Here is a 20,598-nt window from a genome sequence, read left to right as displayed (position 1 = left end):
ACACCACCTGCAGCCCATTTCGATCGCCAATTTTCCAGACCAACTCCCATCAGTCTGAATGTGAATCGAAGCAATGATAATTCAATGTCTTAGCCACTGTGCCATCCGCGCCTCCTGCCGAATTAAGAAATCATTAAGCTTTGGTAAAATTTTAGTATTTTAGAAATAACATCTTTCCTAATGTAAGCATAATTTGTTCTTTGAAATTATAAAACCACAAACTGAAAAATTATAAACATGCAGCTGAAAGCGAACTTTTGAAAGAGGTCATACATTCATTCTGTAACCAAATGCATCTCTTAAAACATTTTAAGGACCTCTAGTTGTATGTTCTGCTCTCATATTGTTAAGCCATATAATTAAGTAACATTCTAATATCTAAAAAATGATCGGTTTCTAAAATTTATGTTTAATTAAAATTCTTGTTCATTGTGATGGTGTCCGAATTTCAGCATAATCATTTGACATTATTTCACTGCTTTACTGCTTATAGGTATTAAAATTAAGAATTTCTTTCATTTTCACTACCTAAAAGCAACTCATCCTACTGGTTTTTGCTTTTAATCTGTTTCCTCCTTTATCCGTTTATTCCAGATTTAGTCAGTGACACTGTTTGATTTCATTACCTTCAAATATTCTAGTTTGGGCGCAATTATATTAACATTACAAATCGTTCAAACCTGTTGTGTTTTTAAACTTTACATTTATTCCGATTCTGCAATGTAGCATGTTCAATTCCAGTCGTAAATCTAGTTATTTTATTTAGTCTCTTCTGAATGGCATCTGTTGTCATTTGCGCTGTTTCTCAGTAAGACGAGGAAGTATATCTTGGACCAAACCTGCAAATATATGTATTAAATATATAAAATAACTTTATTCCTGATTTTTACATTGTAAGTGAAAGATATATTTAGTTCTAATTTTGCCGTTATAATTTAGAGCTCATCTATGGGTCTATTGAGTAAGCGAAGTGTTTTAGTGATGTCAGGTCACGGACCTACGTTCTGTTATCTTGCAAACCTGATTCTGTTCCTTAAATTAATGTCTTATAGATACAAAATAGTAAGTGATTCATACAGTAAAGAATTTATCGCATACGCATATAAAACTTCAATTCATTCGAACAAATAGGACCTTCTTAGCCATGTGGTTTTGTCTGCAGCGTGGAAGTAGTGGGTTCAAATCCCTCCGTAACCCTGGAGGTATCTTCATATTGTTTTTCTCTGAATTGTGCTATCTGTTATTATACTTGACAAAGGATTACAAGCTTATAATGAGTATACAAGCCTGTATTTGTGTGTGTAGCGATGGAAACTAAATAACTCCGGAGCCTCCCTGACCGAGTGATATCATCCGTCAAATGCGTGGAGGTAGTGGGTTCGTATCACGCTGCAACCGGAGTGTATTTTCGTGATGTCCGTCCCGTAGTAGACTGATCGTAAAGGCAAAGTTCCCTGTATAACACCAAAGTCTAGAATTACTAGCTGCGGTCAGTTAGCGGGTGGGTGAAAAATTTGATCAGTTTGTGTAGGGACCTAGGGTGCGCGGTATCGGTCCTAGTTAAACTGTTCTACCGTTAAGTACTCGACTTCAATCGCAGGTCGTCGGACTATCAAAGCAGGGGAGCTATCTCCTCTGCAGAGGATCAAAATTGCGATAGCATGTCTTCGGATCAACCTCAGGGATGTTTCCTAGTCAATAGCCCATTGTGCAGCTCTTGTGCGACGTAAATAAAGTACCTACCTACCTTCATGATGTTCATCTTTAATTTGAGCTATCTGTTCTTCAATTTCAGACGGACATATAAGCCGTTTTTGTATTGAGTATACTTGTTGTAGTTCATTGTTAGTGTTCATTGCATACTTGTTAGAGTATCAATCTTTTTGGTGGGACTTATCTCGCTGCCAATTTGAAACTTGCTGTTGCTTACTTGAAAAATCATTATTACTGGTAACATTTAGTAAAGTTGGCAAAAGTAAGTAAAAAAAATTATTAAATTATTTAAAATTATTCTTCTGTTTTCAGCAAATAAAGAACTTATATTAAGTGCTTATCGAAAATTTGGTTAGATAAGCTAATGTAAAGAGCTCGTTGCACTCTTCAACAATTTTGTTAAGTTCTAAGTTGTATGTACATTTAAATATAGATTTGTTGTTTGGAAATCTTTAAACATTAGTAAAGTTTTAAAAATAACTGTTTAATAATCGCATCTCAACCGACTTAATCATAGCATTATCTCCATTTACTGAAATATTTGTAATTCCTTACTGAAATACTCTTTTGAAGTTTTTTGACCAGCGGAATGGATAATAATGTTGACAGCAGTATTGAAAGGTATGTTTCAAGAGCAATTGAAAACTTAAGGGTCGATAAAGCCTCTTTAGGTACTTTTCGGTTAGCAGCGAGCAAACGAAAAGTCGCAATTTCAAATTGATTTTTAATGCTCAATACTATAGCTAGATAGAGCCCTGAACATAAGTTTAAGCTTGGCAAAATTCACTGAGCTTTGCACAACTCCGTCTGATTATTTCGGTGTTAGCGGATTGCGCGAATGGTTTTCTAAAACTTGGTGGATTGCGCTGCTAACATCATATTCCCCCTTCAAATAGGGTTGGTGTACTGCGCTCAAACAGCCATTGTGACCATCCCTCCTATTTCAATCATGCATTTAAAACATTTTCTGATAAAACCATTGTCTCGCCAATTATAATCGCCAGAAGCAGTTGTGGAGTGGGAGGGGGATATGTTAGTCAGTGCTCCTCCATTTTTTAGTCTATTATCATTTAATATAAAAAATTTTGTGTTGCAAAATTTTTTTTCTGCAATTTTAAAATACATACTATATTTAAACAATGAAAAAAAATTGTTTTTGTTAATTTTAAGGTGACAAAGAACTTTTGAAGTTTTGGAAATCAGTCTAAATTTTAATTGGAAAAATGCAATTTTTTCGAGAATATTGGTTAAAAAGTTGCTATTAAATGAAAATTGCATAATTGACCAAAAAATAAAAAGGAGCGCTAATTAGCACATCTCCACTGCACCCTTGCTTCTGGCGATTATAATTGACGAGACCACGATTTTATCAGAAAATGTTTTACTGCATGAATGAAATAGGAGGGATGGTCACAAGGATTGCTTTAAGCACAGTACACCAACCTTTTTTTTGAAGGGAGCATAAGATGTTAGCAGCGCAGTCCACCAAGTTTTAAAAAACCATTCGCGCAATCCGCTAACTCCTTAGGTATCGAGCTTGGCTCAGGTATGGATCCTTGTTGGCCAAGGTATCGAGCTTGCAGGGCTGCTTGGTGTAGAAAACACCACCCATATTGATATGTATAACACTTATGAATGCTCTCTGCCTGGAATTTTTCAAGCTAAAATGCATGCTTTTGAAAATAGTTATGCATTTCATTTTAATGAGGTGTAAAATTGATATGATTAGAATTGCCAATTTAGAGTTTAAAAAAAAAAATCCTACTCAGTTTCTGCGTAGAAAAACTTCTTAGAAAATTAAAAGTTTCGCTCTGTGAATGAGGTGTGTTTTTATTACGCACGAAAAAAATAGAATTGATTATATAACCTGTGGTACAAATAATTAGTTATAATTAAAGAAAATTTTGTTGTTGTAGTTATAGTTAAATTACGTCGCACTAGAGCTGCACAATGGGCTATTGGCGACGGTCTGGGAAACATCCCTGAGGATGATCCGAAGACATGCCATCACAATTTTGATCCTCTGCAGAGGGGATGGCACCCCCGCTTCGGTAGCCCGACGACCTGCACTAAAGAAAATGGAAACATATATACTATATATGGAAAAATATTTATAAGTGTTGTGGTAAAGACTCGAAATCCGGTAAATTCCTGGCATGTCTGATGAAATCTAGAATATATATATACAGGGTGATTCTAAAAAGATTGGAAAAATTTTAGGAAGTGATAGTACACACCCAAGCAAACAATTTTTATCGAAGAATGCATGGTCGAAAACAAAACGCAAGACTGTTAGAGGGCGTCAAAGTTTATGTTCTTGTATGAGTCAAAAACACACAATGAGCGATGAAGTTAAGTTATAAAAGCAAATTTAATGGCACGTGATTACAATAAGTGTTCAAAACAGTGGCCGGCAGCGGCTATGCACGCAGCACAACGGCGAATTAAAGATAGACGAACATTCTGAAACACACCAGGCAATTCATGATCTTTCTCTGCAGCGGCCGAAATCTTGGCAACAAGTAACGCAGCGCAGTAACTCGCAACAGGAATGGAGCTTTCAGGTTTGCATTAAACAACTTTCCAAATGCACCAGCACCTTTGCGTTTTGTTTTCGACCATGCATTCCATGATAAAAATTGTTTGCTTGGGTGTGTACTATCACTTCCTAAAATTTTGCCTATCTTTTTAGAATCACCCTGTATATAAAATGGCATAAATCAACGTTGTTTGTTAGTCATTCAATTCTGGTATTAAAACTAAAATTAAATAAAATACTTAGAAATCATATTTTGTTATATACTTCTCTTTGCGACTTTTATTATTATTTATTTATTTGGGGGGGGGTGGAGAAAGAGTATTCATCGTTTGTATTTTGATTCTTACTCTGTAATCGGTTTTAAATAATATTTTAACTACTTTAACAGTTCCGATATCATGGATGTTGAAGATGTCTTTGAAGAGGAAAAGCAGAAATGGGAAGCTAAGGTGAGACCATCTCGAGAAACACGCCGTACTGGTTATTCAAAAACATACCTATAAGTACATAACAATTTTTATTTTTTCGATCTGGCGTGCATATTCCGAAATATAATCTTTTTTTCGATTACAATGCCATTCGTATATTGAAATGCGAAATTAAATTGAGGTATTTTCCTCCGGAGAATCTGCAATAAAAAATATGTTCTTACATAAGATAAACGCCCTACCTTCGAGATGCTATATCGAGTTTATTATTTCTTTACCGGAGGACAGTAGCCTGCAAAAAAGCGGACTGGAAATATCTTCTAAAGTAGACCCATCTTGATGCCACCAGTGATGATGATTCTTATTTCTATTATCGTATATATTTTTGGAAATTTGAAATGTATTTTTAGATTTTTGGTCTGATGCGTAGCTCTTGATAAATTCAACCGTTTTCATATTTTTCGACCACCCTTTATAATTAAGGTAAAGGTTATATCCCTATGAAATCTTTCGTATGTTGGAAATAAATCTTCGCTATTTCGGCACTGGTTAATTTCTACTACTACTACCAGGAAACGAGTAGGCTTTAAAACAACTTTCTGGAGGGAAATTAAGTGAAAAATAAATAATTCTCCCTCGTAATTCTGAAACTCTATTGATACCACTTTAAGCAATGATTGCTATAGAAAAATTATCCTGATTCTTTTCTTTTTATTGCTAATAAAACTAATAAATATGTCTTTGTGAATTAAGCGTTTTAAAGACAGTTACAGAGAATATTTTCTTGTGAAAAAAAATGTTTGAATAAAAAAAATTAAAAAAAAAAAAAATTCTATTAATATTGCTAGATATACACAAGTATTTTTCGAAAAATGTGACACTCGTTTATAATGAGAAACCAGTGTTATAATGTGATTCTTTTGCAAATGTTATGAAATGTTTTCTGCCTTATTAACCCTGATATGTTACGCTCATAAGCTTACGCTTTTTTTTAATACTTACAGTTTAAGACTCAACAAAATTTAAAACAAAAAAAATATTAACTGTTTTTAGACACTTATGGCTAATATTTTAATGTTATACCAGTTTCAAATGAGCCGCCTCAGTGATAAAAGCTATTAATATTTTCCACAAAAATCACTTTTGAAGATGATGACAGGATACTTAGAAGTTTAGCTTCAATATTGTCTGAAAATACCTGTCGAAATGTGAATTTTCCGAAATCAGAACTTTTGTTCAAAATCATTATTCATTAAAAAAATATTGTCATATATTTAACAAGCATCCGCAGAACAAGTTGAAACTTCCATTTTACTGTAATATAAACACATTGAAAGATTTAACATGCAATTTTTTATTTCATTTCATTCACAGAAGCGCAGGTGAAATCATCACTCAGTAACTATTTTTTTCCAGATGGTTAAAATCTTCGAAGATTTGTATCCGTTTCAACATGCTATAACTCATGGATATGAAAGTAAGCAAGTCTCTGATGTGAAGACTTGTGATGATGACGAGAAGACGCAAACAGAAAATGACGTAGCTGTCATATTTGAAAAACTGAGCAGTACACATGGAGCTGATAAGGTAGCCGAAGAAGAATTTCATAAAGTAAGACATGCATTATTCATTACCCCCAAACTGTTAAGATGATTTCGACTGTTTAATTAACGACTGTTTTAATTCCAATATTTTTTTCAAGTGTCATTCCTTTCCTGTAGGTGTTGGCTGATATTGACGTGAGCACAGTGTCGCCTCATTTGCTTGAAGTAAGTACTTCTGTATCCTAGACCAGTTCCTGAGGTATCCTGAGTTCCTGAGGATATCCTGATCCTGAGTTCCTGAGAATACGGAAATAATTTGCGGAAAGGCTTGAAATTATTTTAGAAGTCGGGGTTTTTGCTTTAATATGGGCAGTTGACGTATGCACTTTCCTTCGAAATGAGACAATATAGCAGTGTCAGATGCGTAAAAAAAACGTGCTAGTACGAAACTGTACTTTTTAAGCATAATTTTTTTATCACTTATGAATCATTAGCTCTATTGACTTGGTTGGGTTTCATTTAACACAGCATAAAAACACAAGGAAACAATATCAGATGCGCTAATAAGTGTGTAAAAAAAATTGCTATCTTTATACTACACCTATGAAATAGTATAGTGCGGCTTTGAGGAAATCTCCTCCAAACTGAAAGTCTGAGGCTATCTGTTACTCTGGTAACAAGCGCGAGCACATTTCTAATGTGGGTGAAATGGAGGAAGGAAGGTGTCGATTAGCTTACTCACTACGACCTACGGTAAGATTAAGACCAAACTATTCACCTCACATCCCTATTAGAAGTGACCCTTCCTCGTAACCTTAGTACCCGCCACGACGCGATACGGGTGTCTGGAGGAGTTCTCCTGAAAGCCGCACTATAGTAACTCATATCTATAATACTATTAGTACTATAGATCTAGTTTTTAGTCTCATTCTATTCAGTATGAGAAATACAATATCTCACTTGTCTAGATGAGCTGTTCCCAAAAGGTGTTCAGTGGAAAGATCACATGAACTTTCATTTTTAAATCAGTAATAATTTTTTTTGAAGCCAGTAATAAGTTTGTATCCAATCAATAATTGATTATTTGTTTAATAAATAATTATTATTACGATTATTTCGAAATTAATAATTAATTATAATTATTACGAAACTGTTTAAGTAAAATCCCCCCCCCCCCAATAAAAAGGAAATAGCAAATTTTAGAATATATAGTTATATTTTTTTCCAATAACAATATATTGAACAAATTACCGAAGGGATATACATTTAAGTATGGATTGTATCATCGCATTTAATTTAAAATAATGTAACTAAATTCAAGAATTACGAATTATTCACATTATAAATGAATGGAATGAATTAATGAATGGACGGATAGAATTTATAGATGGAATTCATGGATGAATGGAGTGGAATGGGTAGATGTATGGATGGATCGATCTCATTAGGACTATAATTTTCTGAGACATTTGCTCCAGGCATTTCAAATTTTTACTTATTTGTTCATCAACATGGATAAATAAATCTTTTTGTTGTATTTTTTTTTAAAAATAAACAAAATTATTAATGTAAGCCCTCCTTGAAATTCAGAGTAATGCGAAATACTGAAAAGTAATTTATTTTCATTGTAGTGGTACTTAAATTACATCGCTCTAGAGCTGCTATTAATATCGATGATAGGCTATTGGCGACTATCTGGTAAACATCTCTGAATACATTTTTATTAGTTCTACCTTCAACCTTTATTTCCTTGAGGATGATCTGAAGACATGCCATCACAATTTTGATTCTCCAGAGGAGGCCCCGCCTTAATATCTCGACAACCTGGTCTCCTCTCGACGTTACGGTCGAACAGTTTACTGAGGACTGATACCGCGTATACTCGGTCCCTTTATAGGTTGATCAAAGGGGTCACCCACGCGATCACTGAACGCTGTATTTTCACTGTAACACCCTTTTTTTCTATTAATTTCTACGTAATCGAAAATACTCACTGACTTAGATTAATGCATTTGCGTAATCACAAGTAAATTAAAAGGCATAATTTGTGAAAAAATATTTCACGTTTAAGTGAATTTAGTGATTATCTATGAATTGCTTGAATTTATGAGTGCTTATCTATGAGTTTCGTTCCACAATTAATAGAAATTTATCAAATTTACATAATCATTTGGGGCCGGGATTGGAGAGTTCGATCATTGTTAGCCGAAAACTTCCCGTCTACAAAATGGTGGCTGGTGCTCGCTATATCTGTTGGGGTCACAAAGTCTTCCAAGTACCCTTAACAAATCAAACCTCTGGGGGTACTGGATCGGATATTAATCGGGTTCTGGTGCTGGTTAAAATTACGATCTGTGGATGGATTTGTGGTGTGTTAATGTGTAATCCCTGTCAAACGAGATGTGACGTATGTCTCCGAATCATCCTCAGGGATGTTTCCTACACCGTCACTAATATCCCATCGTGCTGCTCCAGTGCGACGCAAATAAAAGTACTTCACATAATCATTACATGTTGTTATTAATGATTAAGAATAATCTTTATAGCAGCTAATCTGTTTAACAATAATAAATAATTAATATAATAAAAAAAATTGAAATATATTTTATTTCAGTTTCTTGAAGACAGGAAAAAAGAATGCCTGGAAGTGTTTCAGCAGTTTGACGAAATAGTTGGTCTTTGCGAAGAGGTAGCGAATAAATATATTTGAATCGCGATCACACTGTTTAACATGAAAATTGTTTTTTAGATGAAAATATTAAAATAACGAAGTTGTAATTTTTTTTGCTCGCATCAAGCTAAAATCCACGTTTTATTATTGTTACGCACATTGTCACGGGAGAAACTTTTTTCCCCACTCTTTTATCTCCATAACTAATAAAAAAAATTTTTTTTCTTTTCTTTTTTTTTTTAATGTCGGGCACTTGGGGATTGTCCCATTGGCCACAGGAATGCCAGAACTGCTACTCTTTTCTCGTAACCCAGTGGGCACCTGTGGCGAAGCCACGGCGGTGGAGCAGCGTCGCCTACGTCACACAACCACAAACCCGTTTATAGGGCGGGTCACATTCACACAAAGGAGAAAAGACATAGAACACACAGAGAGAGAAAGAAACATCCATGCCCTGAGCAGGATTCGAACTCGCGGCCAATGGCTACGCAGTCAGACACGCTAACCACTCGACCACCTGGTCAGCCTAGTTTAAAATTTAAAGTATGGAAAAGTGAGGCAAATTTAGAGTGAGCCTTGAAGTTTCAATTGCTGAAAATTGCTTTCGAAAAGAAATTTCAAAATGCAAGAAAATTATTGGAAGAGGAGCTTCCCTTTATCTTGAATTATCTTCTCATAATTTACTTTCATTTTGATATTTTGAAAATTTCTTTTCTGGCAGACCACTCTATCTTCGAATTCACTTTTTCANCAAGCCTAATCTCCTTGTTCCAGTGCAGGTTAAAATTGCGATGGATGGATTTATGGTGTGTTAATGTGTAATCCCTGTCAAACGGGATGTGACGTATATATGTTGTCTCCGGATCATCCTCAGGGATGTTTCCTACACCGTCACTAATATCCCATCGTGCGACGCAAATAAACGTACCTCACGTAATCATTACATGTTGCTATTAATGATTAAGAATAATCTTTATTGCAGCTAATCTGTTTAACAATAATAAATAATTAATATATATAATATAAAAAATTTAAAATATTATATTTCAGTTTCTTGAAGAGAGGAAAAAAGAATGCCTGGAAGTGTTTAAGCAGTTTGACGAAATAGTTGGTCTTTGCGAAGAGGTAGGGAATAAATATATTTGTGCGATCACACTGTTTAACATGAAAATTTCTTTTTAGATGAAAATATTAAAATAACGAAGTTGTAATTATTTTTTGCTCGCATCAAGCTAAAATCCACTCTTTTTCCCCACTCTTTTACCTCCATAACTAATTAAAAAAATTTTTTAATGTCGGGCACTTGGGGATTGTCCCATTGGCCACAGGAACGCCAGAACTACTACTCTTTTCTCGTTACCCAGTGGGCACCTGTGGCGAAGCCACGGCGGTGGAGCAGCGTCGCCTACGTCACACAACCACAAACCCGTTTATAGGGTGGGTCACATTCACACTATCATACACAAAGGAGAAAGGACATAGAACACAGAGAGAGAGAAAGAAACATCCATACCCTGAGCAGGATTCGAACCCGCGGCCAATGGCTCCGCAATCAGACACGCCAACCACTCGGCCACCTGGTCAGCCTAATTTAAAATTTGAAGTATGGAAAAGTGAGGCAAATTTAGAGTGAGCCCTGAAGTTTCAATTGCTGAAAATTGCTTTCGAAAAGAAATTTCAAAATGCAAGCAAATTATTGGAAGAAGAGCTTTCCTTTATCTTGAATTATCTTCTCATAATTTACTTTCATTTTGATATTTTGAAAATTTCTTTTCTGGCAGACCACTCTATCTTCGAATTCACTTTTTCAATACTATAAATTTTAAATTACTTATGAAGTTGAAAGAGAATTAGCTAAGTATTTTCTTACGTGGTATAGAGTCCTCAAGCAGCTCGCATTGACAATGGGACCCATCATAAAATCAGCGATTTTTCGTGTCATTTTTGGTAACTAATGCCTTACCTATTTTTCATACGTTAACAAGGATTCCTGAATGTATTAAGAAGAGAGAAATTCGAAAAATTCAATCTAAGCGTGGCGACTTTTCTTCTACGAGAACGAAACGCCAAAAACTGTTTTGTTTTTGATACACGAAGCAAGTTCCTTTGTGTTCAAACAGAAATCATTTCTCATAGTTTCATCTAAAGGATAGAAAACAAATAATTAATGTAAAAAATAAACAAACATGTTCAAATTGTTGTGCAGTGTTATTTCATTTTGTTTGAAATTGTTATATTCATTCGATTTTATAGTACTTTCATTTGGAATATGAAATTTGCACAAAGCGAGAGAAAGAACAAATGCTATTGCAGAAGTCCATGATGGAAGAAATTGAAAGATATTTATCAGAAGTGGAAAAAGCAGGAGACCAGGAAATCGATAATTTGAAGGTATGGAAAACTAAGGAAAATATGGACTTCCTTCTGAAATGAGTTAATTTTGTTTACATTTACGATTTCGATTAAACCCTTTGACGCAAATGAGACAGATGCGCCATCTGCGAAATCTTTCCTGCAACAATAAAATTTTCCCTCTGGAAAAATATAAAAGGACAGATGTCCTTTTATATTTATGTTTTTCTAGATGGAAGATTTTGTGGGCAGATGTCCCTTTTATATTTCTATTTTTCCAACGTTCTAATTAAAGGTAAAAATATATTTTGGTAATTTTAATTATAAAAAACAGTCTAAATGTTAGTAAAAATAAACTGTTAGATTATCTGAATTATATTTGTACTAAAATATATAAATCAAAGAAAGTAGTTAGAAAAAAACTTTTTTTTCATTCATATTAAAAAATCAATGAACAATTGATTTTGTAAATTAAAGAAATTTCAATAATGAATAACTGTTTCTCTTAAATCTAAATAACTGTAAATAAGTTGAAAAATTATTGTTTGAAGGTGAGTTGTGTTTTATTTTTACAACAGAAAAAAACACCGGTGTTTCATGCTGATCATAAATTATTAAAATGCTATTTAAAATATTTTTCCTTTTTATTTTGACCTAAATTATTACAAAATAATAAAAAAAGTATGAACAATATGTTTAATTAAAATTCGGCGTCAAAGTGTTAATCCATTTCATTTTTTTTTAGTATTTTTTCTTCAAGCTTAATCTCCTTTTTCAGATTCAAAGTATATTCTCAAATATATTTCGAACTCTTCTCACCAAAACTTTTTTCTTAATAAAAATTATCCTAGAATGTAAAATAATTGTAAAAAACTAAAATTCATCATTTTCTTATGTAATATTTAATAATAATTAAAAAAAAAAGCTAACTACGTTTGATTGAGGGAATTTTTGAAAAAAATATCCAACTTATGAGTTTTTTCTTCTAAGTTACATATTTTTAAGTACAAGTAAGTAAAAGTTTCTAAGAAGAAAAAAAAGTTTACAGATTTCTAAGTTCTGCCTTTATTTTAAACTTGGATTTCAGGAGGATATGAATTGTCACTACGCTATAACGGATTTTTACTGTATTACTTAATTTTTCACCCCTTTAATTAATTTGAGCCTAAATATGAGATTAATTGACAACATGAATCATCAACCATTTGTTACTGATACCGAAAAAACTGGTACTTGCTCATCTCTAATGTGAAATTAACAAATATGTAAATTTGTAAAAATATTTAGGGCCTTTAATCTTAAAACTTCTGTGAGTACAAAATATAAACATATTTAGAATTATTTCAACAAAAATGATATTCGTGCTAATTCTTAATCTTAGGTGGTTATGGTTTAATATATATGTATATATATGTATATATATATATACATAAATATATATATTTATTTTTTTTTGAAGAAGAAGAACAACAAGAATAAGGTGTAAAAAACACGAATCAATCCTTGAACAATCCGGATAATTGAACAATCTGGTGAATCGACGTTCGATATTCTACTGTATATATTTTGTCTGAAAGTAGCAAGAAGTATATCTATCCTGAACTTGAAGTNTGATTCATTTTTGAATGATATATATATATATATCACGAAATATAATCGAATAGTGGAACAAACTCCTTATGAATGCTTAAAGCTAAAATTAATCACATTTTTTAAATTAATCTTTTTTAATTAAATTGTAAGAACAGAATTAATTGAAAAGAGATACAAACCATAAATTCAATAGAAAATTATTAACAAGTTTTTAAACTCAAAATCAATGAATTTGTATTTTTTGCTGAGGTACTTTTAATACCTCTCTCAGATATGTACATTGTGCAAAATAAAAAAAAACGAACCACCCTTAATAACTTTTGAGATTTTAATGATCGGATTGTCTCGTTCTAGGACTCATTCTTAATGATTCGAAAAGGTGACCTCAAATATACAAATTAATTAGGGCAGATGATATTTAAATTTACGAAATTAGACACAAAACGAAATTAGATACTTTTTCTGAATAAACCTATCTTTTTTTTCAATGGATTCGGATTTCTGATCCCCAAAATATGGGGCGTAATCGCAATCTGAAAAATATGGTCCCCATATTTTAGCCAGGAAAGGGATGCAAAGCTTGGACCCCTTAGTTTCGCCATATCTTTCGAACTTTTTAAGCGAATTGAAAATTTTTTGATCAAAAGTTATTCAGGGTGGTCAATTTTTTTATATTTTCCGCTTTGTACGAAATGTTTGAAAGCAATAGCTTACAGCCCTATCAAATTGCATACAAGTCCCAAAGACAGTGCTAATATAATAATAATTAACCAAAATAAAACAATAGTTATTCATTAAGTGTGAAGACAATCGGATCAAAAACTCAGACTATTCAATATTTTGAACAGAGAAACATTTAGCATTTTCAGAACCAAACATTTGGCTTTAATTTCTGTCATCCAACGGTAAAACGTTGTTGAAATCATTTTTATTCCCACATTTTTCATAAATAAATAAAAATGACATACATTTATGAGCTGAATCACAAAGTGCTATTATATAAAATAATACATTTTTCTGTAATCTTCTGATTGCAGAAGAATATTATCTACCAATTCTTTTATGTTTTAGGATTCCATTTCTAATTACGTAACCGATGTAGGAAAAACATGGTCTCGTAAAATTGATGCTACATACGAAGACATTGACAAAAAAGTGAGTTCATTATTTCAGCTAAAAGCTAAAGGGTGATTCATAATCAGCACTTTTGGAAAGGTGATACAAGCTACCTGTATGGGTTGCAAAATGCTTGTAAAATTCGAGGCGTCGTCTGAAAAAAATTACTTTATCATTTATTAAGAGATAAGTTATTTTTTCAGTCACCCGAATGCAAAATTCATGTTTAGCTTCATTAAAATTTTTTCCCAACCTAATTTGAAAACGAATTCTGTTACAACCTTATTTCCAGTAATTGCAAAACAGAACATAAGTTATTATCGCTCAGTAACGGAGTCCATCTGTTTACTCTACTCTGTGACCAATTTTTTATTTTTATTTTAAAGAAAATATGGATATTGCTTAATGATCTTCGTAATGTGAACACTAAGGTCGGTGCGACCCGGGAGTAGAATTCGTTCCCCTGAACCCCCCACGGCTTTCTTAAAATTGATTTGAACTAAAAACCGGCGTTGAACAGCCAATCCACTTTTGGATATACGACTGTCAACGTTCAATTCCGTAGCCTTATAATTTTGAACCTATATCCCTGAAAACAAGGAAACAAACTAGCCTTCGCTGAGGACATTTTGATGAAACTAACTCGTATTTGTACACGGAGAAGAAAAACCACGGAAATCAACGGTTCACCTGGTGGCAAGAGAATTCTTATCCATGATTCGTCTACCACTAAAGATAGTGGTAGACGAATTTTACCTCAGCACTGTGACAGGTGTAATCCGCGAACAGACTCCGCATCGACTACTAATTGCTGGGATTCAAACCTGGGTCACGTCATCGGTAGGCAAATGCTCATTGCCTGAGCTTGCACCACAGAGCGCAAGATGATGATATCATTAAAAAAAGGGACGTTACGACCGAACAGCGACATCAGTAAGAATGCAACATCTACCGATATTTTCAGCAACCTTAATATGGTGCCAAGTTGAAAACTGAGCCATACGGTCACACAAATTAAACCATTTTAAAATAATTGCATAACTCTACGGTTCAATTTGAACGGAAGCACGATTTAAGCTACATCTCATTTAAATCTGAGGCCATGGTTTACCGTTGAATCCGATATTCTGAGGGTGTATGATGGATTGCACCCGAATGTAGATAAACTATCATTCAAGCTAATGTGTAAAAACTTCCGAGTTTTTGTTTTTCAGAGTCTTCGAATGGATTTATGCAATGAGAGAGTAGAAGCAATAACATCCAAAGATCTTCGCAATGCATTTCTAGCAGATCAAATAGAAACTGCAATACTGTGGAAGAAAGCCTACGAAGATTTAATGGTAAGTAGCAGTGTTTCTTGTTTTAAGAGTTGTAGATTTTTTTTGCAAAAATGGAAAGAAGCGACCCTATTTCTGAAATGTTTGTCATTTGAAGTTTGCTGCAGTACGGATGATTTTTCGAAGCTCTTTCACTGAGGAAAATTAATTTAAATTATATCTACCATCTTTCCGTGAAGAGTTATCTAGATTGTTATAAAAATCTCCACTTCGGCGACATTTCTTCTATATGATAATTATCAAAATAATTGTCTTATTCTAAAATTGTGCAATTTTTTGAGCCTAAATAATGTAGAACTGATGTAAGTTTTAAATATATAAAAAAAAAGTTAGAGCACAAACGCTTTTACTTTTCGCGCTATACATTGTGCGTAAATGACATGATTCATTTTTGAATGATATGGATGAAAATGAATGATTTCATTTTCGCACTAACATGCACTATACATTTTTCATTTATAGAAATATCAGCATACACTTTTAGCAAAATGAGCTCAAAAGTGTATATTCTTGAGTTGTGTAATATTTTTTTTAAAGAATTTCACAGTAGTGTTTTTTTTTTAATGCAATTTGCAGATGTTGTCAACGGAGCTCGAGAAATACAGATATAATTACACCAAGACGAAATCTGATATGGAGAGGTCAATTTATTGGATGCAACGTAACTACCGAGATAACATGCCCGAACTGACCAAATTTCAAAACCACGTTTCTTTCCTGGAGAGCAGGAAGACGGAGCTCTCCGAAGAACTTCAGAGTTTGACGGAAGAAATTAGAAAAGAAGAAATTCGTGGAAGAGACACCAAACGTCAGTACGCTAATAAAATTGTGGTAATGCAGGATATTAAAAGGTAGGATAAATTTATTTCGATCTTCATTTTCTAGGACTTTGAAGTTTCGAGGTAGTGATCCGAAATAGGCTAATTAACCCTCTAATGGGCCCTTTATTTCTAGTAAAGGTAAATTAAAGTATTTTTGGAATTGAAATTGTTTTAAGAATAGTAATTGATATTAAAAAAAAAAACTCATTCAGTTTATAAAAATGCCATTTTTTTGGTGGTAAATATATTTAACATGACCTATTATATATATATATATATATANCCTTAAATGCTACAAACTTCAAAAGGAATTATGTATTTTATAACTTTTATACGTTTTTTAAAAGTGACAAATGGTTACCAATTTTATTCAAACTCACTTCAAGTAAGCTGAAGTTACTGAAAAATGGAAACCTAAATTAAAAGTGGTAAAACGTGGTGGTAAGTATACTTACTATGGCCTTCAAAAGGGTTAATTAGTGCATACGATAGTTAAGTTATGAAATCGGACACAAAAATATTCTTTTTTCTGAATAAATATACCTTTTTTTCAACGGATTTTGATGGCATCCAAAACATAGGGGGTACCGTAATTTGGGAAATGTGAGCCAGATAGAATTTTAAATATACGACGATTTCTCAAAAACTATTCTACGGATTTTGCTCAAATTTTGTATTTTCCCATGTATAATTTTTTACATTCTTTAAAATGGTGTAAAAAATTGAATGCCATACAATTCAAACTTTTTTTCGATTATTATTAAATAAAATAATAAATATTTACTAAAAATCATTTTTTGCATGAATCGATAAACTATTTTTACAATTGTGTGCAAAACTTTTTCAGTTCGCTTAAAAAGTGCTTGATATATGGTGAAGTACGCAAAAAAGTAAAATTCGCCTTAAGGAGTCCAAAACTTAGGATCGCTCTCCTGACCAAATTATGGGAACCAAATTTCCTAGATTGCGACTAGTCCCTATGCTTTGGATGTCAGAAATCCGTATCCATCGAAAAAAAAATTTGTTTATTCAGAAATAGTACGTTTTTGTGTCTGATTTCGTAACTTAAACTATCGTCTAAACTAATTAGTTAGCATATTTGAGGTCACCCGCTCGAACTATTAAGTTTGATTCCTAGAACGTGGAGATCTGATCCTTAGATCAAAAGTTATGCAGGGGTTCGTTTGGGTTCGTTTATTATTATTATAATATTTTTTTCTTTTGCGCACTAACAAAATCTAAGTGCAATCAATTCTAATTGTAATCGGAGACTTGTGATTACTTGTAATCATAGATCAGATGATTACTTTGTATGTAATGTCTTCAGATCTGAAGAGCAAAGAGAACTTTTTTAAAGTCTCGGTAAGTTTAAAAATGATATATAGTATAGATATTGCTGGTTTGTTAGCGACAACGAACATGATTAGATTTGATTTTATTCTTATGGAATATATGCGTTAGTGTTTATATATGATTAAGTATGATTACTGATTTAAAATGTTATGGCTTGTAAACTAAAAAAACAATTGCTGTAATCCTGATCTGCTCTCTCTCCACTTAAAAACTTGTTTAAAAGTCGTAACTTTTCAACTCGTAATAATGATTATAAATTAATAGAAAATGATAAATATTATACTGATAGCAAGTAAATGACTATTATGCAATCGTTAACGGTTATAATTTTTAGTTACAATCTATGCCCGACTCTGCAGCATGTCTTTTGTGCTAAAGAAACTACTGACTCATTTCCTGCCAGCTAAGTAGCAAAATCTACTTTAGATAGGAATGGTTGGCTATTTTTTTGGCTTTGAAGGCGCACTTTTGACAACCGCTAACGCCAATCAATAGATAGTTGATCGAAAATACGACTGCATTCCTCTCGAGCAAATTCTGCTTTGTCGCCTTCTTAGAATCCATTAGTCATTGCTCTAAAATCTTCCCAAAAAAAGAGCAGAGGCTTTCCCATAATTGATTTTTAAGTGTATATTTTTTTAAGAAATTGTATACGGTGAAAAAGTTTGAATTTTTTTTTCTGGCGATAGAACAGGAAGAGCATACTCAGTTTGCTCTTTAAGTTATTCTGGTGGCACAACCTTTACTCATCATGCTGCTTATTTTGTGACTCAGGAGATTCGCCTTCCAATGAGGTGATCCAGATTCGAATCTCAGCGATGGCTGGTCGATACGAACTCCGCATCCGGCTCTCAACGACCATAGTGCTGACGCAAAATATCCTCATTGGTAGACGTATCATGGGTCCCCTTACAGTTAGGCTATCCGTGGGAGGTTTTTGCGGTTTTCTTCTCCATGTAACACAAATGCGGGTTAGTTTCATCAAAAAGTCATCCACAAAGACAAATTTCCTTATTTTAATATTTTTATTTTATTTTGTACTAGGCAAGCTACTTTGCGAGCAGTTTCGAAACATAAAAATGTATTTGAAGCCAAGCAATGTGAAATCTCCGATCTTCTATCTGAGATTCTGGAAGGAGATCAATTCATTTTCGAGGAAATACTCCATTTACCGTGGACACCGCCTGAATCGTAAGTTTGATTCATACCTTATATGGAATTCGTTCATGTTATGCTCATTCTGTCTGCTGCAGAATATTAATTGATTATTTTAAAAACCATCTTATTAAGTAAGTTGTTTGAAATCGTGTTGAGTGATCGCGTTTGTCATACTTTGCACCTTTGGGGGAAAAGTTAAAATTCATTATAGGGGATGGAATTTCTCACTCATGGCAGGTTATCGGGGTATTTTATAAGATAAAATTGGTTGAAACATACTTTGAAAGGTCTCGATCAAAATGTTTATAGTCATAGTACAATTTGTTATGAAGAAAATGCTGTTGTAAGCGATGAAGTTTAGTAGCTATAAAAATACAGTAGTAAACAATGAAGTTAAGTTTTGTTCCTTTTCAGATAACAAAAATCTGAAACATATTTGTTGTGCTCAGTGGCGTGTAACATTCCCAGGCATACAATAAATTACTATTAATATTAAAACTTTAATTCTCTTATTTTTATATAAAATAAATAGCTGATGATTAGTTCATGAAGAATTTATGATTTTGAGGCAAATTTATTAATGAAGTTTAGGGACATTAAGTATTGTATAAAAATATCAACTATAAAATTCATATGTTCCTTACGGAAAGTAAATCAAATTTTTTGAGGATATTTAATTAAAAAATATTTTAAAAAAAAGTAAGATTCCAATGTTTTTTTGTAAATTACTAAAATTCGTTTTTTCCCCCTAGTAATTATCGCTTTCAGTGACGATTAATGGGCAAATATCTTCAGACCTTTGTACGCTACCAATTGTGCTTTTTTTTCTACATAAAAAAGTATAAATAAAAAAGTTAGCCAGCTAACGCAAGCCAGCTAATGAACGCTGAAATTTAAATGTTAGCAAAATAACAGTAATTCAACAGAAATCAAATGGAAATTTTCTGACTAGTTTTATGATTATTATTTTCTCGAGGTTTCAAATTAGATAATTTTGAGGCCTTTTCTCTCAGGCTCAACTGTCAAAGGGGTGGAGGAGGAAAATTCTAAATATGCTTTGATTCCTAGTTATTTAATTTTCACAAATAAACTGATGGTGGATATTTATTCTATTCAAAAGAAATTGAACAATTCCACTTATAAAAATCAGGAACGTCACTAAAGCGAGTTGTATTTTAGATTCTCTATTAATTTTTTCTTACAAAATTATACAAATAGAATTCTGAAATCAGTAGCTTTTGAAAGGCAATTAAATAGTATACATTTGTCTGCTTTTAGTTTTTTGATAAATATGTTTGTTTTTGTGCAACTATCTTTAAAAGAATATTTAAACATCATCACATTGATTTTCATCACTTTAATCTGTAATAAGAATTAGATTTTAAGAGATTAAAAACTGACAGTTGTTTTCAGATCTAAATCCCGATTATGTAGTTTTAAATTACTTACACAAAGCGCTAAATATTGCTTTTAAGTTTTAAGGAAAACCCTGTAGAAGCTCTAAACATTTTTAAGTGCTATTTCTTTTAATCTATTAAAGCGATCCATATATTATCTACCATTTTTTAAAAAGTATTGTGCTTCCAAATCATAAAAATTAAGCAAAAAAATAAATAAATAAAATTAAAAATTAGTGTAAAATCCAAAATGGCAAGGTTAAAGAATTTCTAAGATTTATTTATTTTTCTTTGAATTTCATTTTTAAACTTTGATATTGATATTTTATGCAACGAAAACTACCGTAATTTCTCAACCCATAGATAATTACAATTCTCATTAAAATTAATAACGTAGCTTACATATTTATGTCTTCTCTTTAGGACAGTGTCGGAAGATAAAAATGGTGCCGAAAGTAAGTTCTACTTCACAGCAAAGTTTTAATGCTATTGCTGTAGTTATTTAAAGTCTAAGAATAAGAAAATTCTGCATTCGAAATTAACTTGTAGAAATATTTGAAATCTGGTACTTGCAAC

The 20,598-nt window shown here is 32.7% G+C and overlaps 1 protein-coding gene across 2 annotated transcripts in view; it reads left to right on the top strand.

Moving 5' to 3' along the window:
• The first annotated feature begins 4,648 nt into the window (after positions 1 to 4,648).
• The window catches only part of LOC107455111 (dynein regulatory complex protein 1), a 25,534-nt gene continuing 9,584 nt past the window's right edge, over positions 4,649 to 20,598 (top strand). Inside the window, exons 1-10 of one of the 2 annotated variants that reach the window (XM_071183377.1) lie at positions 4,649 to 4,701; positions 6,097 to 6,291; positions 6,402 to 6,449; positions 9,946 to 10,020; positions 11,149 to 11,286; positions 13,912 to 13,995; positions 15,171 to 15,296; positions 15,870 to 16,144; positions 18,512 to 18,658; positions 20,446 to 20,477. In XM_071183377.1, the coding sequence (XP_071039478.1) occupies positions 4,651 to 4,701; positions 6,097 to 6,291; positions 6,402 to 6,449; positions 9,946 to 10,020; positions 11,149 to 11,286; positions 13,912 to 13,995; positions 15,171 to 15,296; positions 15,870 to 16,144; positions 18,512 to 18,658; positions 20,446 to 20,477 (1,171 nt within the window). In that variant the 5' untranslated portion in view covers positions 4,649 to 4,650. Of the gene's footprint in view, positions 4,702 to 6,096; positions 6,292 to 6,401; positions 6,450 to 8,838; positions 8,914 to 9,945; positions 10,021 to 11,148; positions 11,287 to 13,911; positions 13,996 to 15,170; positions 15,297 to 15,869; positions 16,145 to 18,511; positions 18,659 to 20,445; positions 20,478 to 20,598 lie in introns of both variants that reach the window. The other variant, XM_016072561.3, reaches the window with a different exon arrangement.

Source organism: Parasteatoda tepidariorum, chromosome 1 (assembly GCF_043381705.1).
Source record: "Parasteatoda tepidariorum isolate YZ-2023 chromosome 1, CAS_Ptep_4.0, whole genome shotgun sequence".
NCBI lineage: Eukaryota > Metazoa > Arthropoda > Arachnida > Araneae > Theridiidae > Parasteatoda > Parasteatoda tepidariorum.
This window is presented reverse-complemented; position numbering and strand designations above follow the sequence as displayed.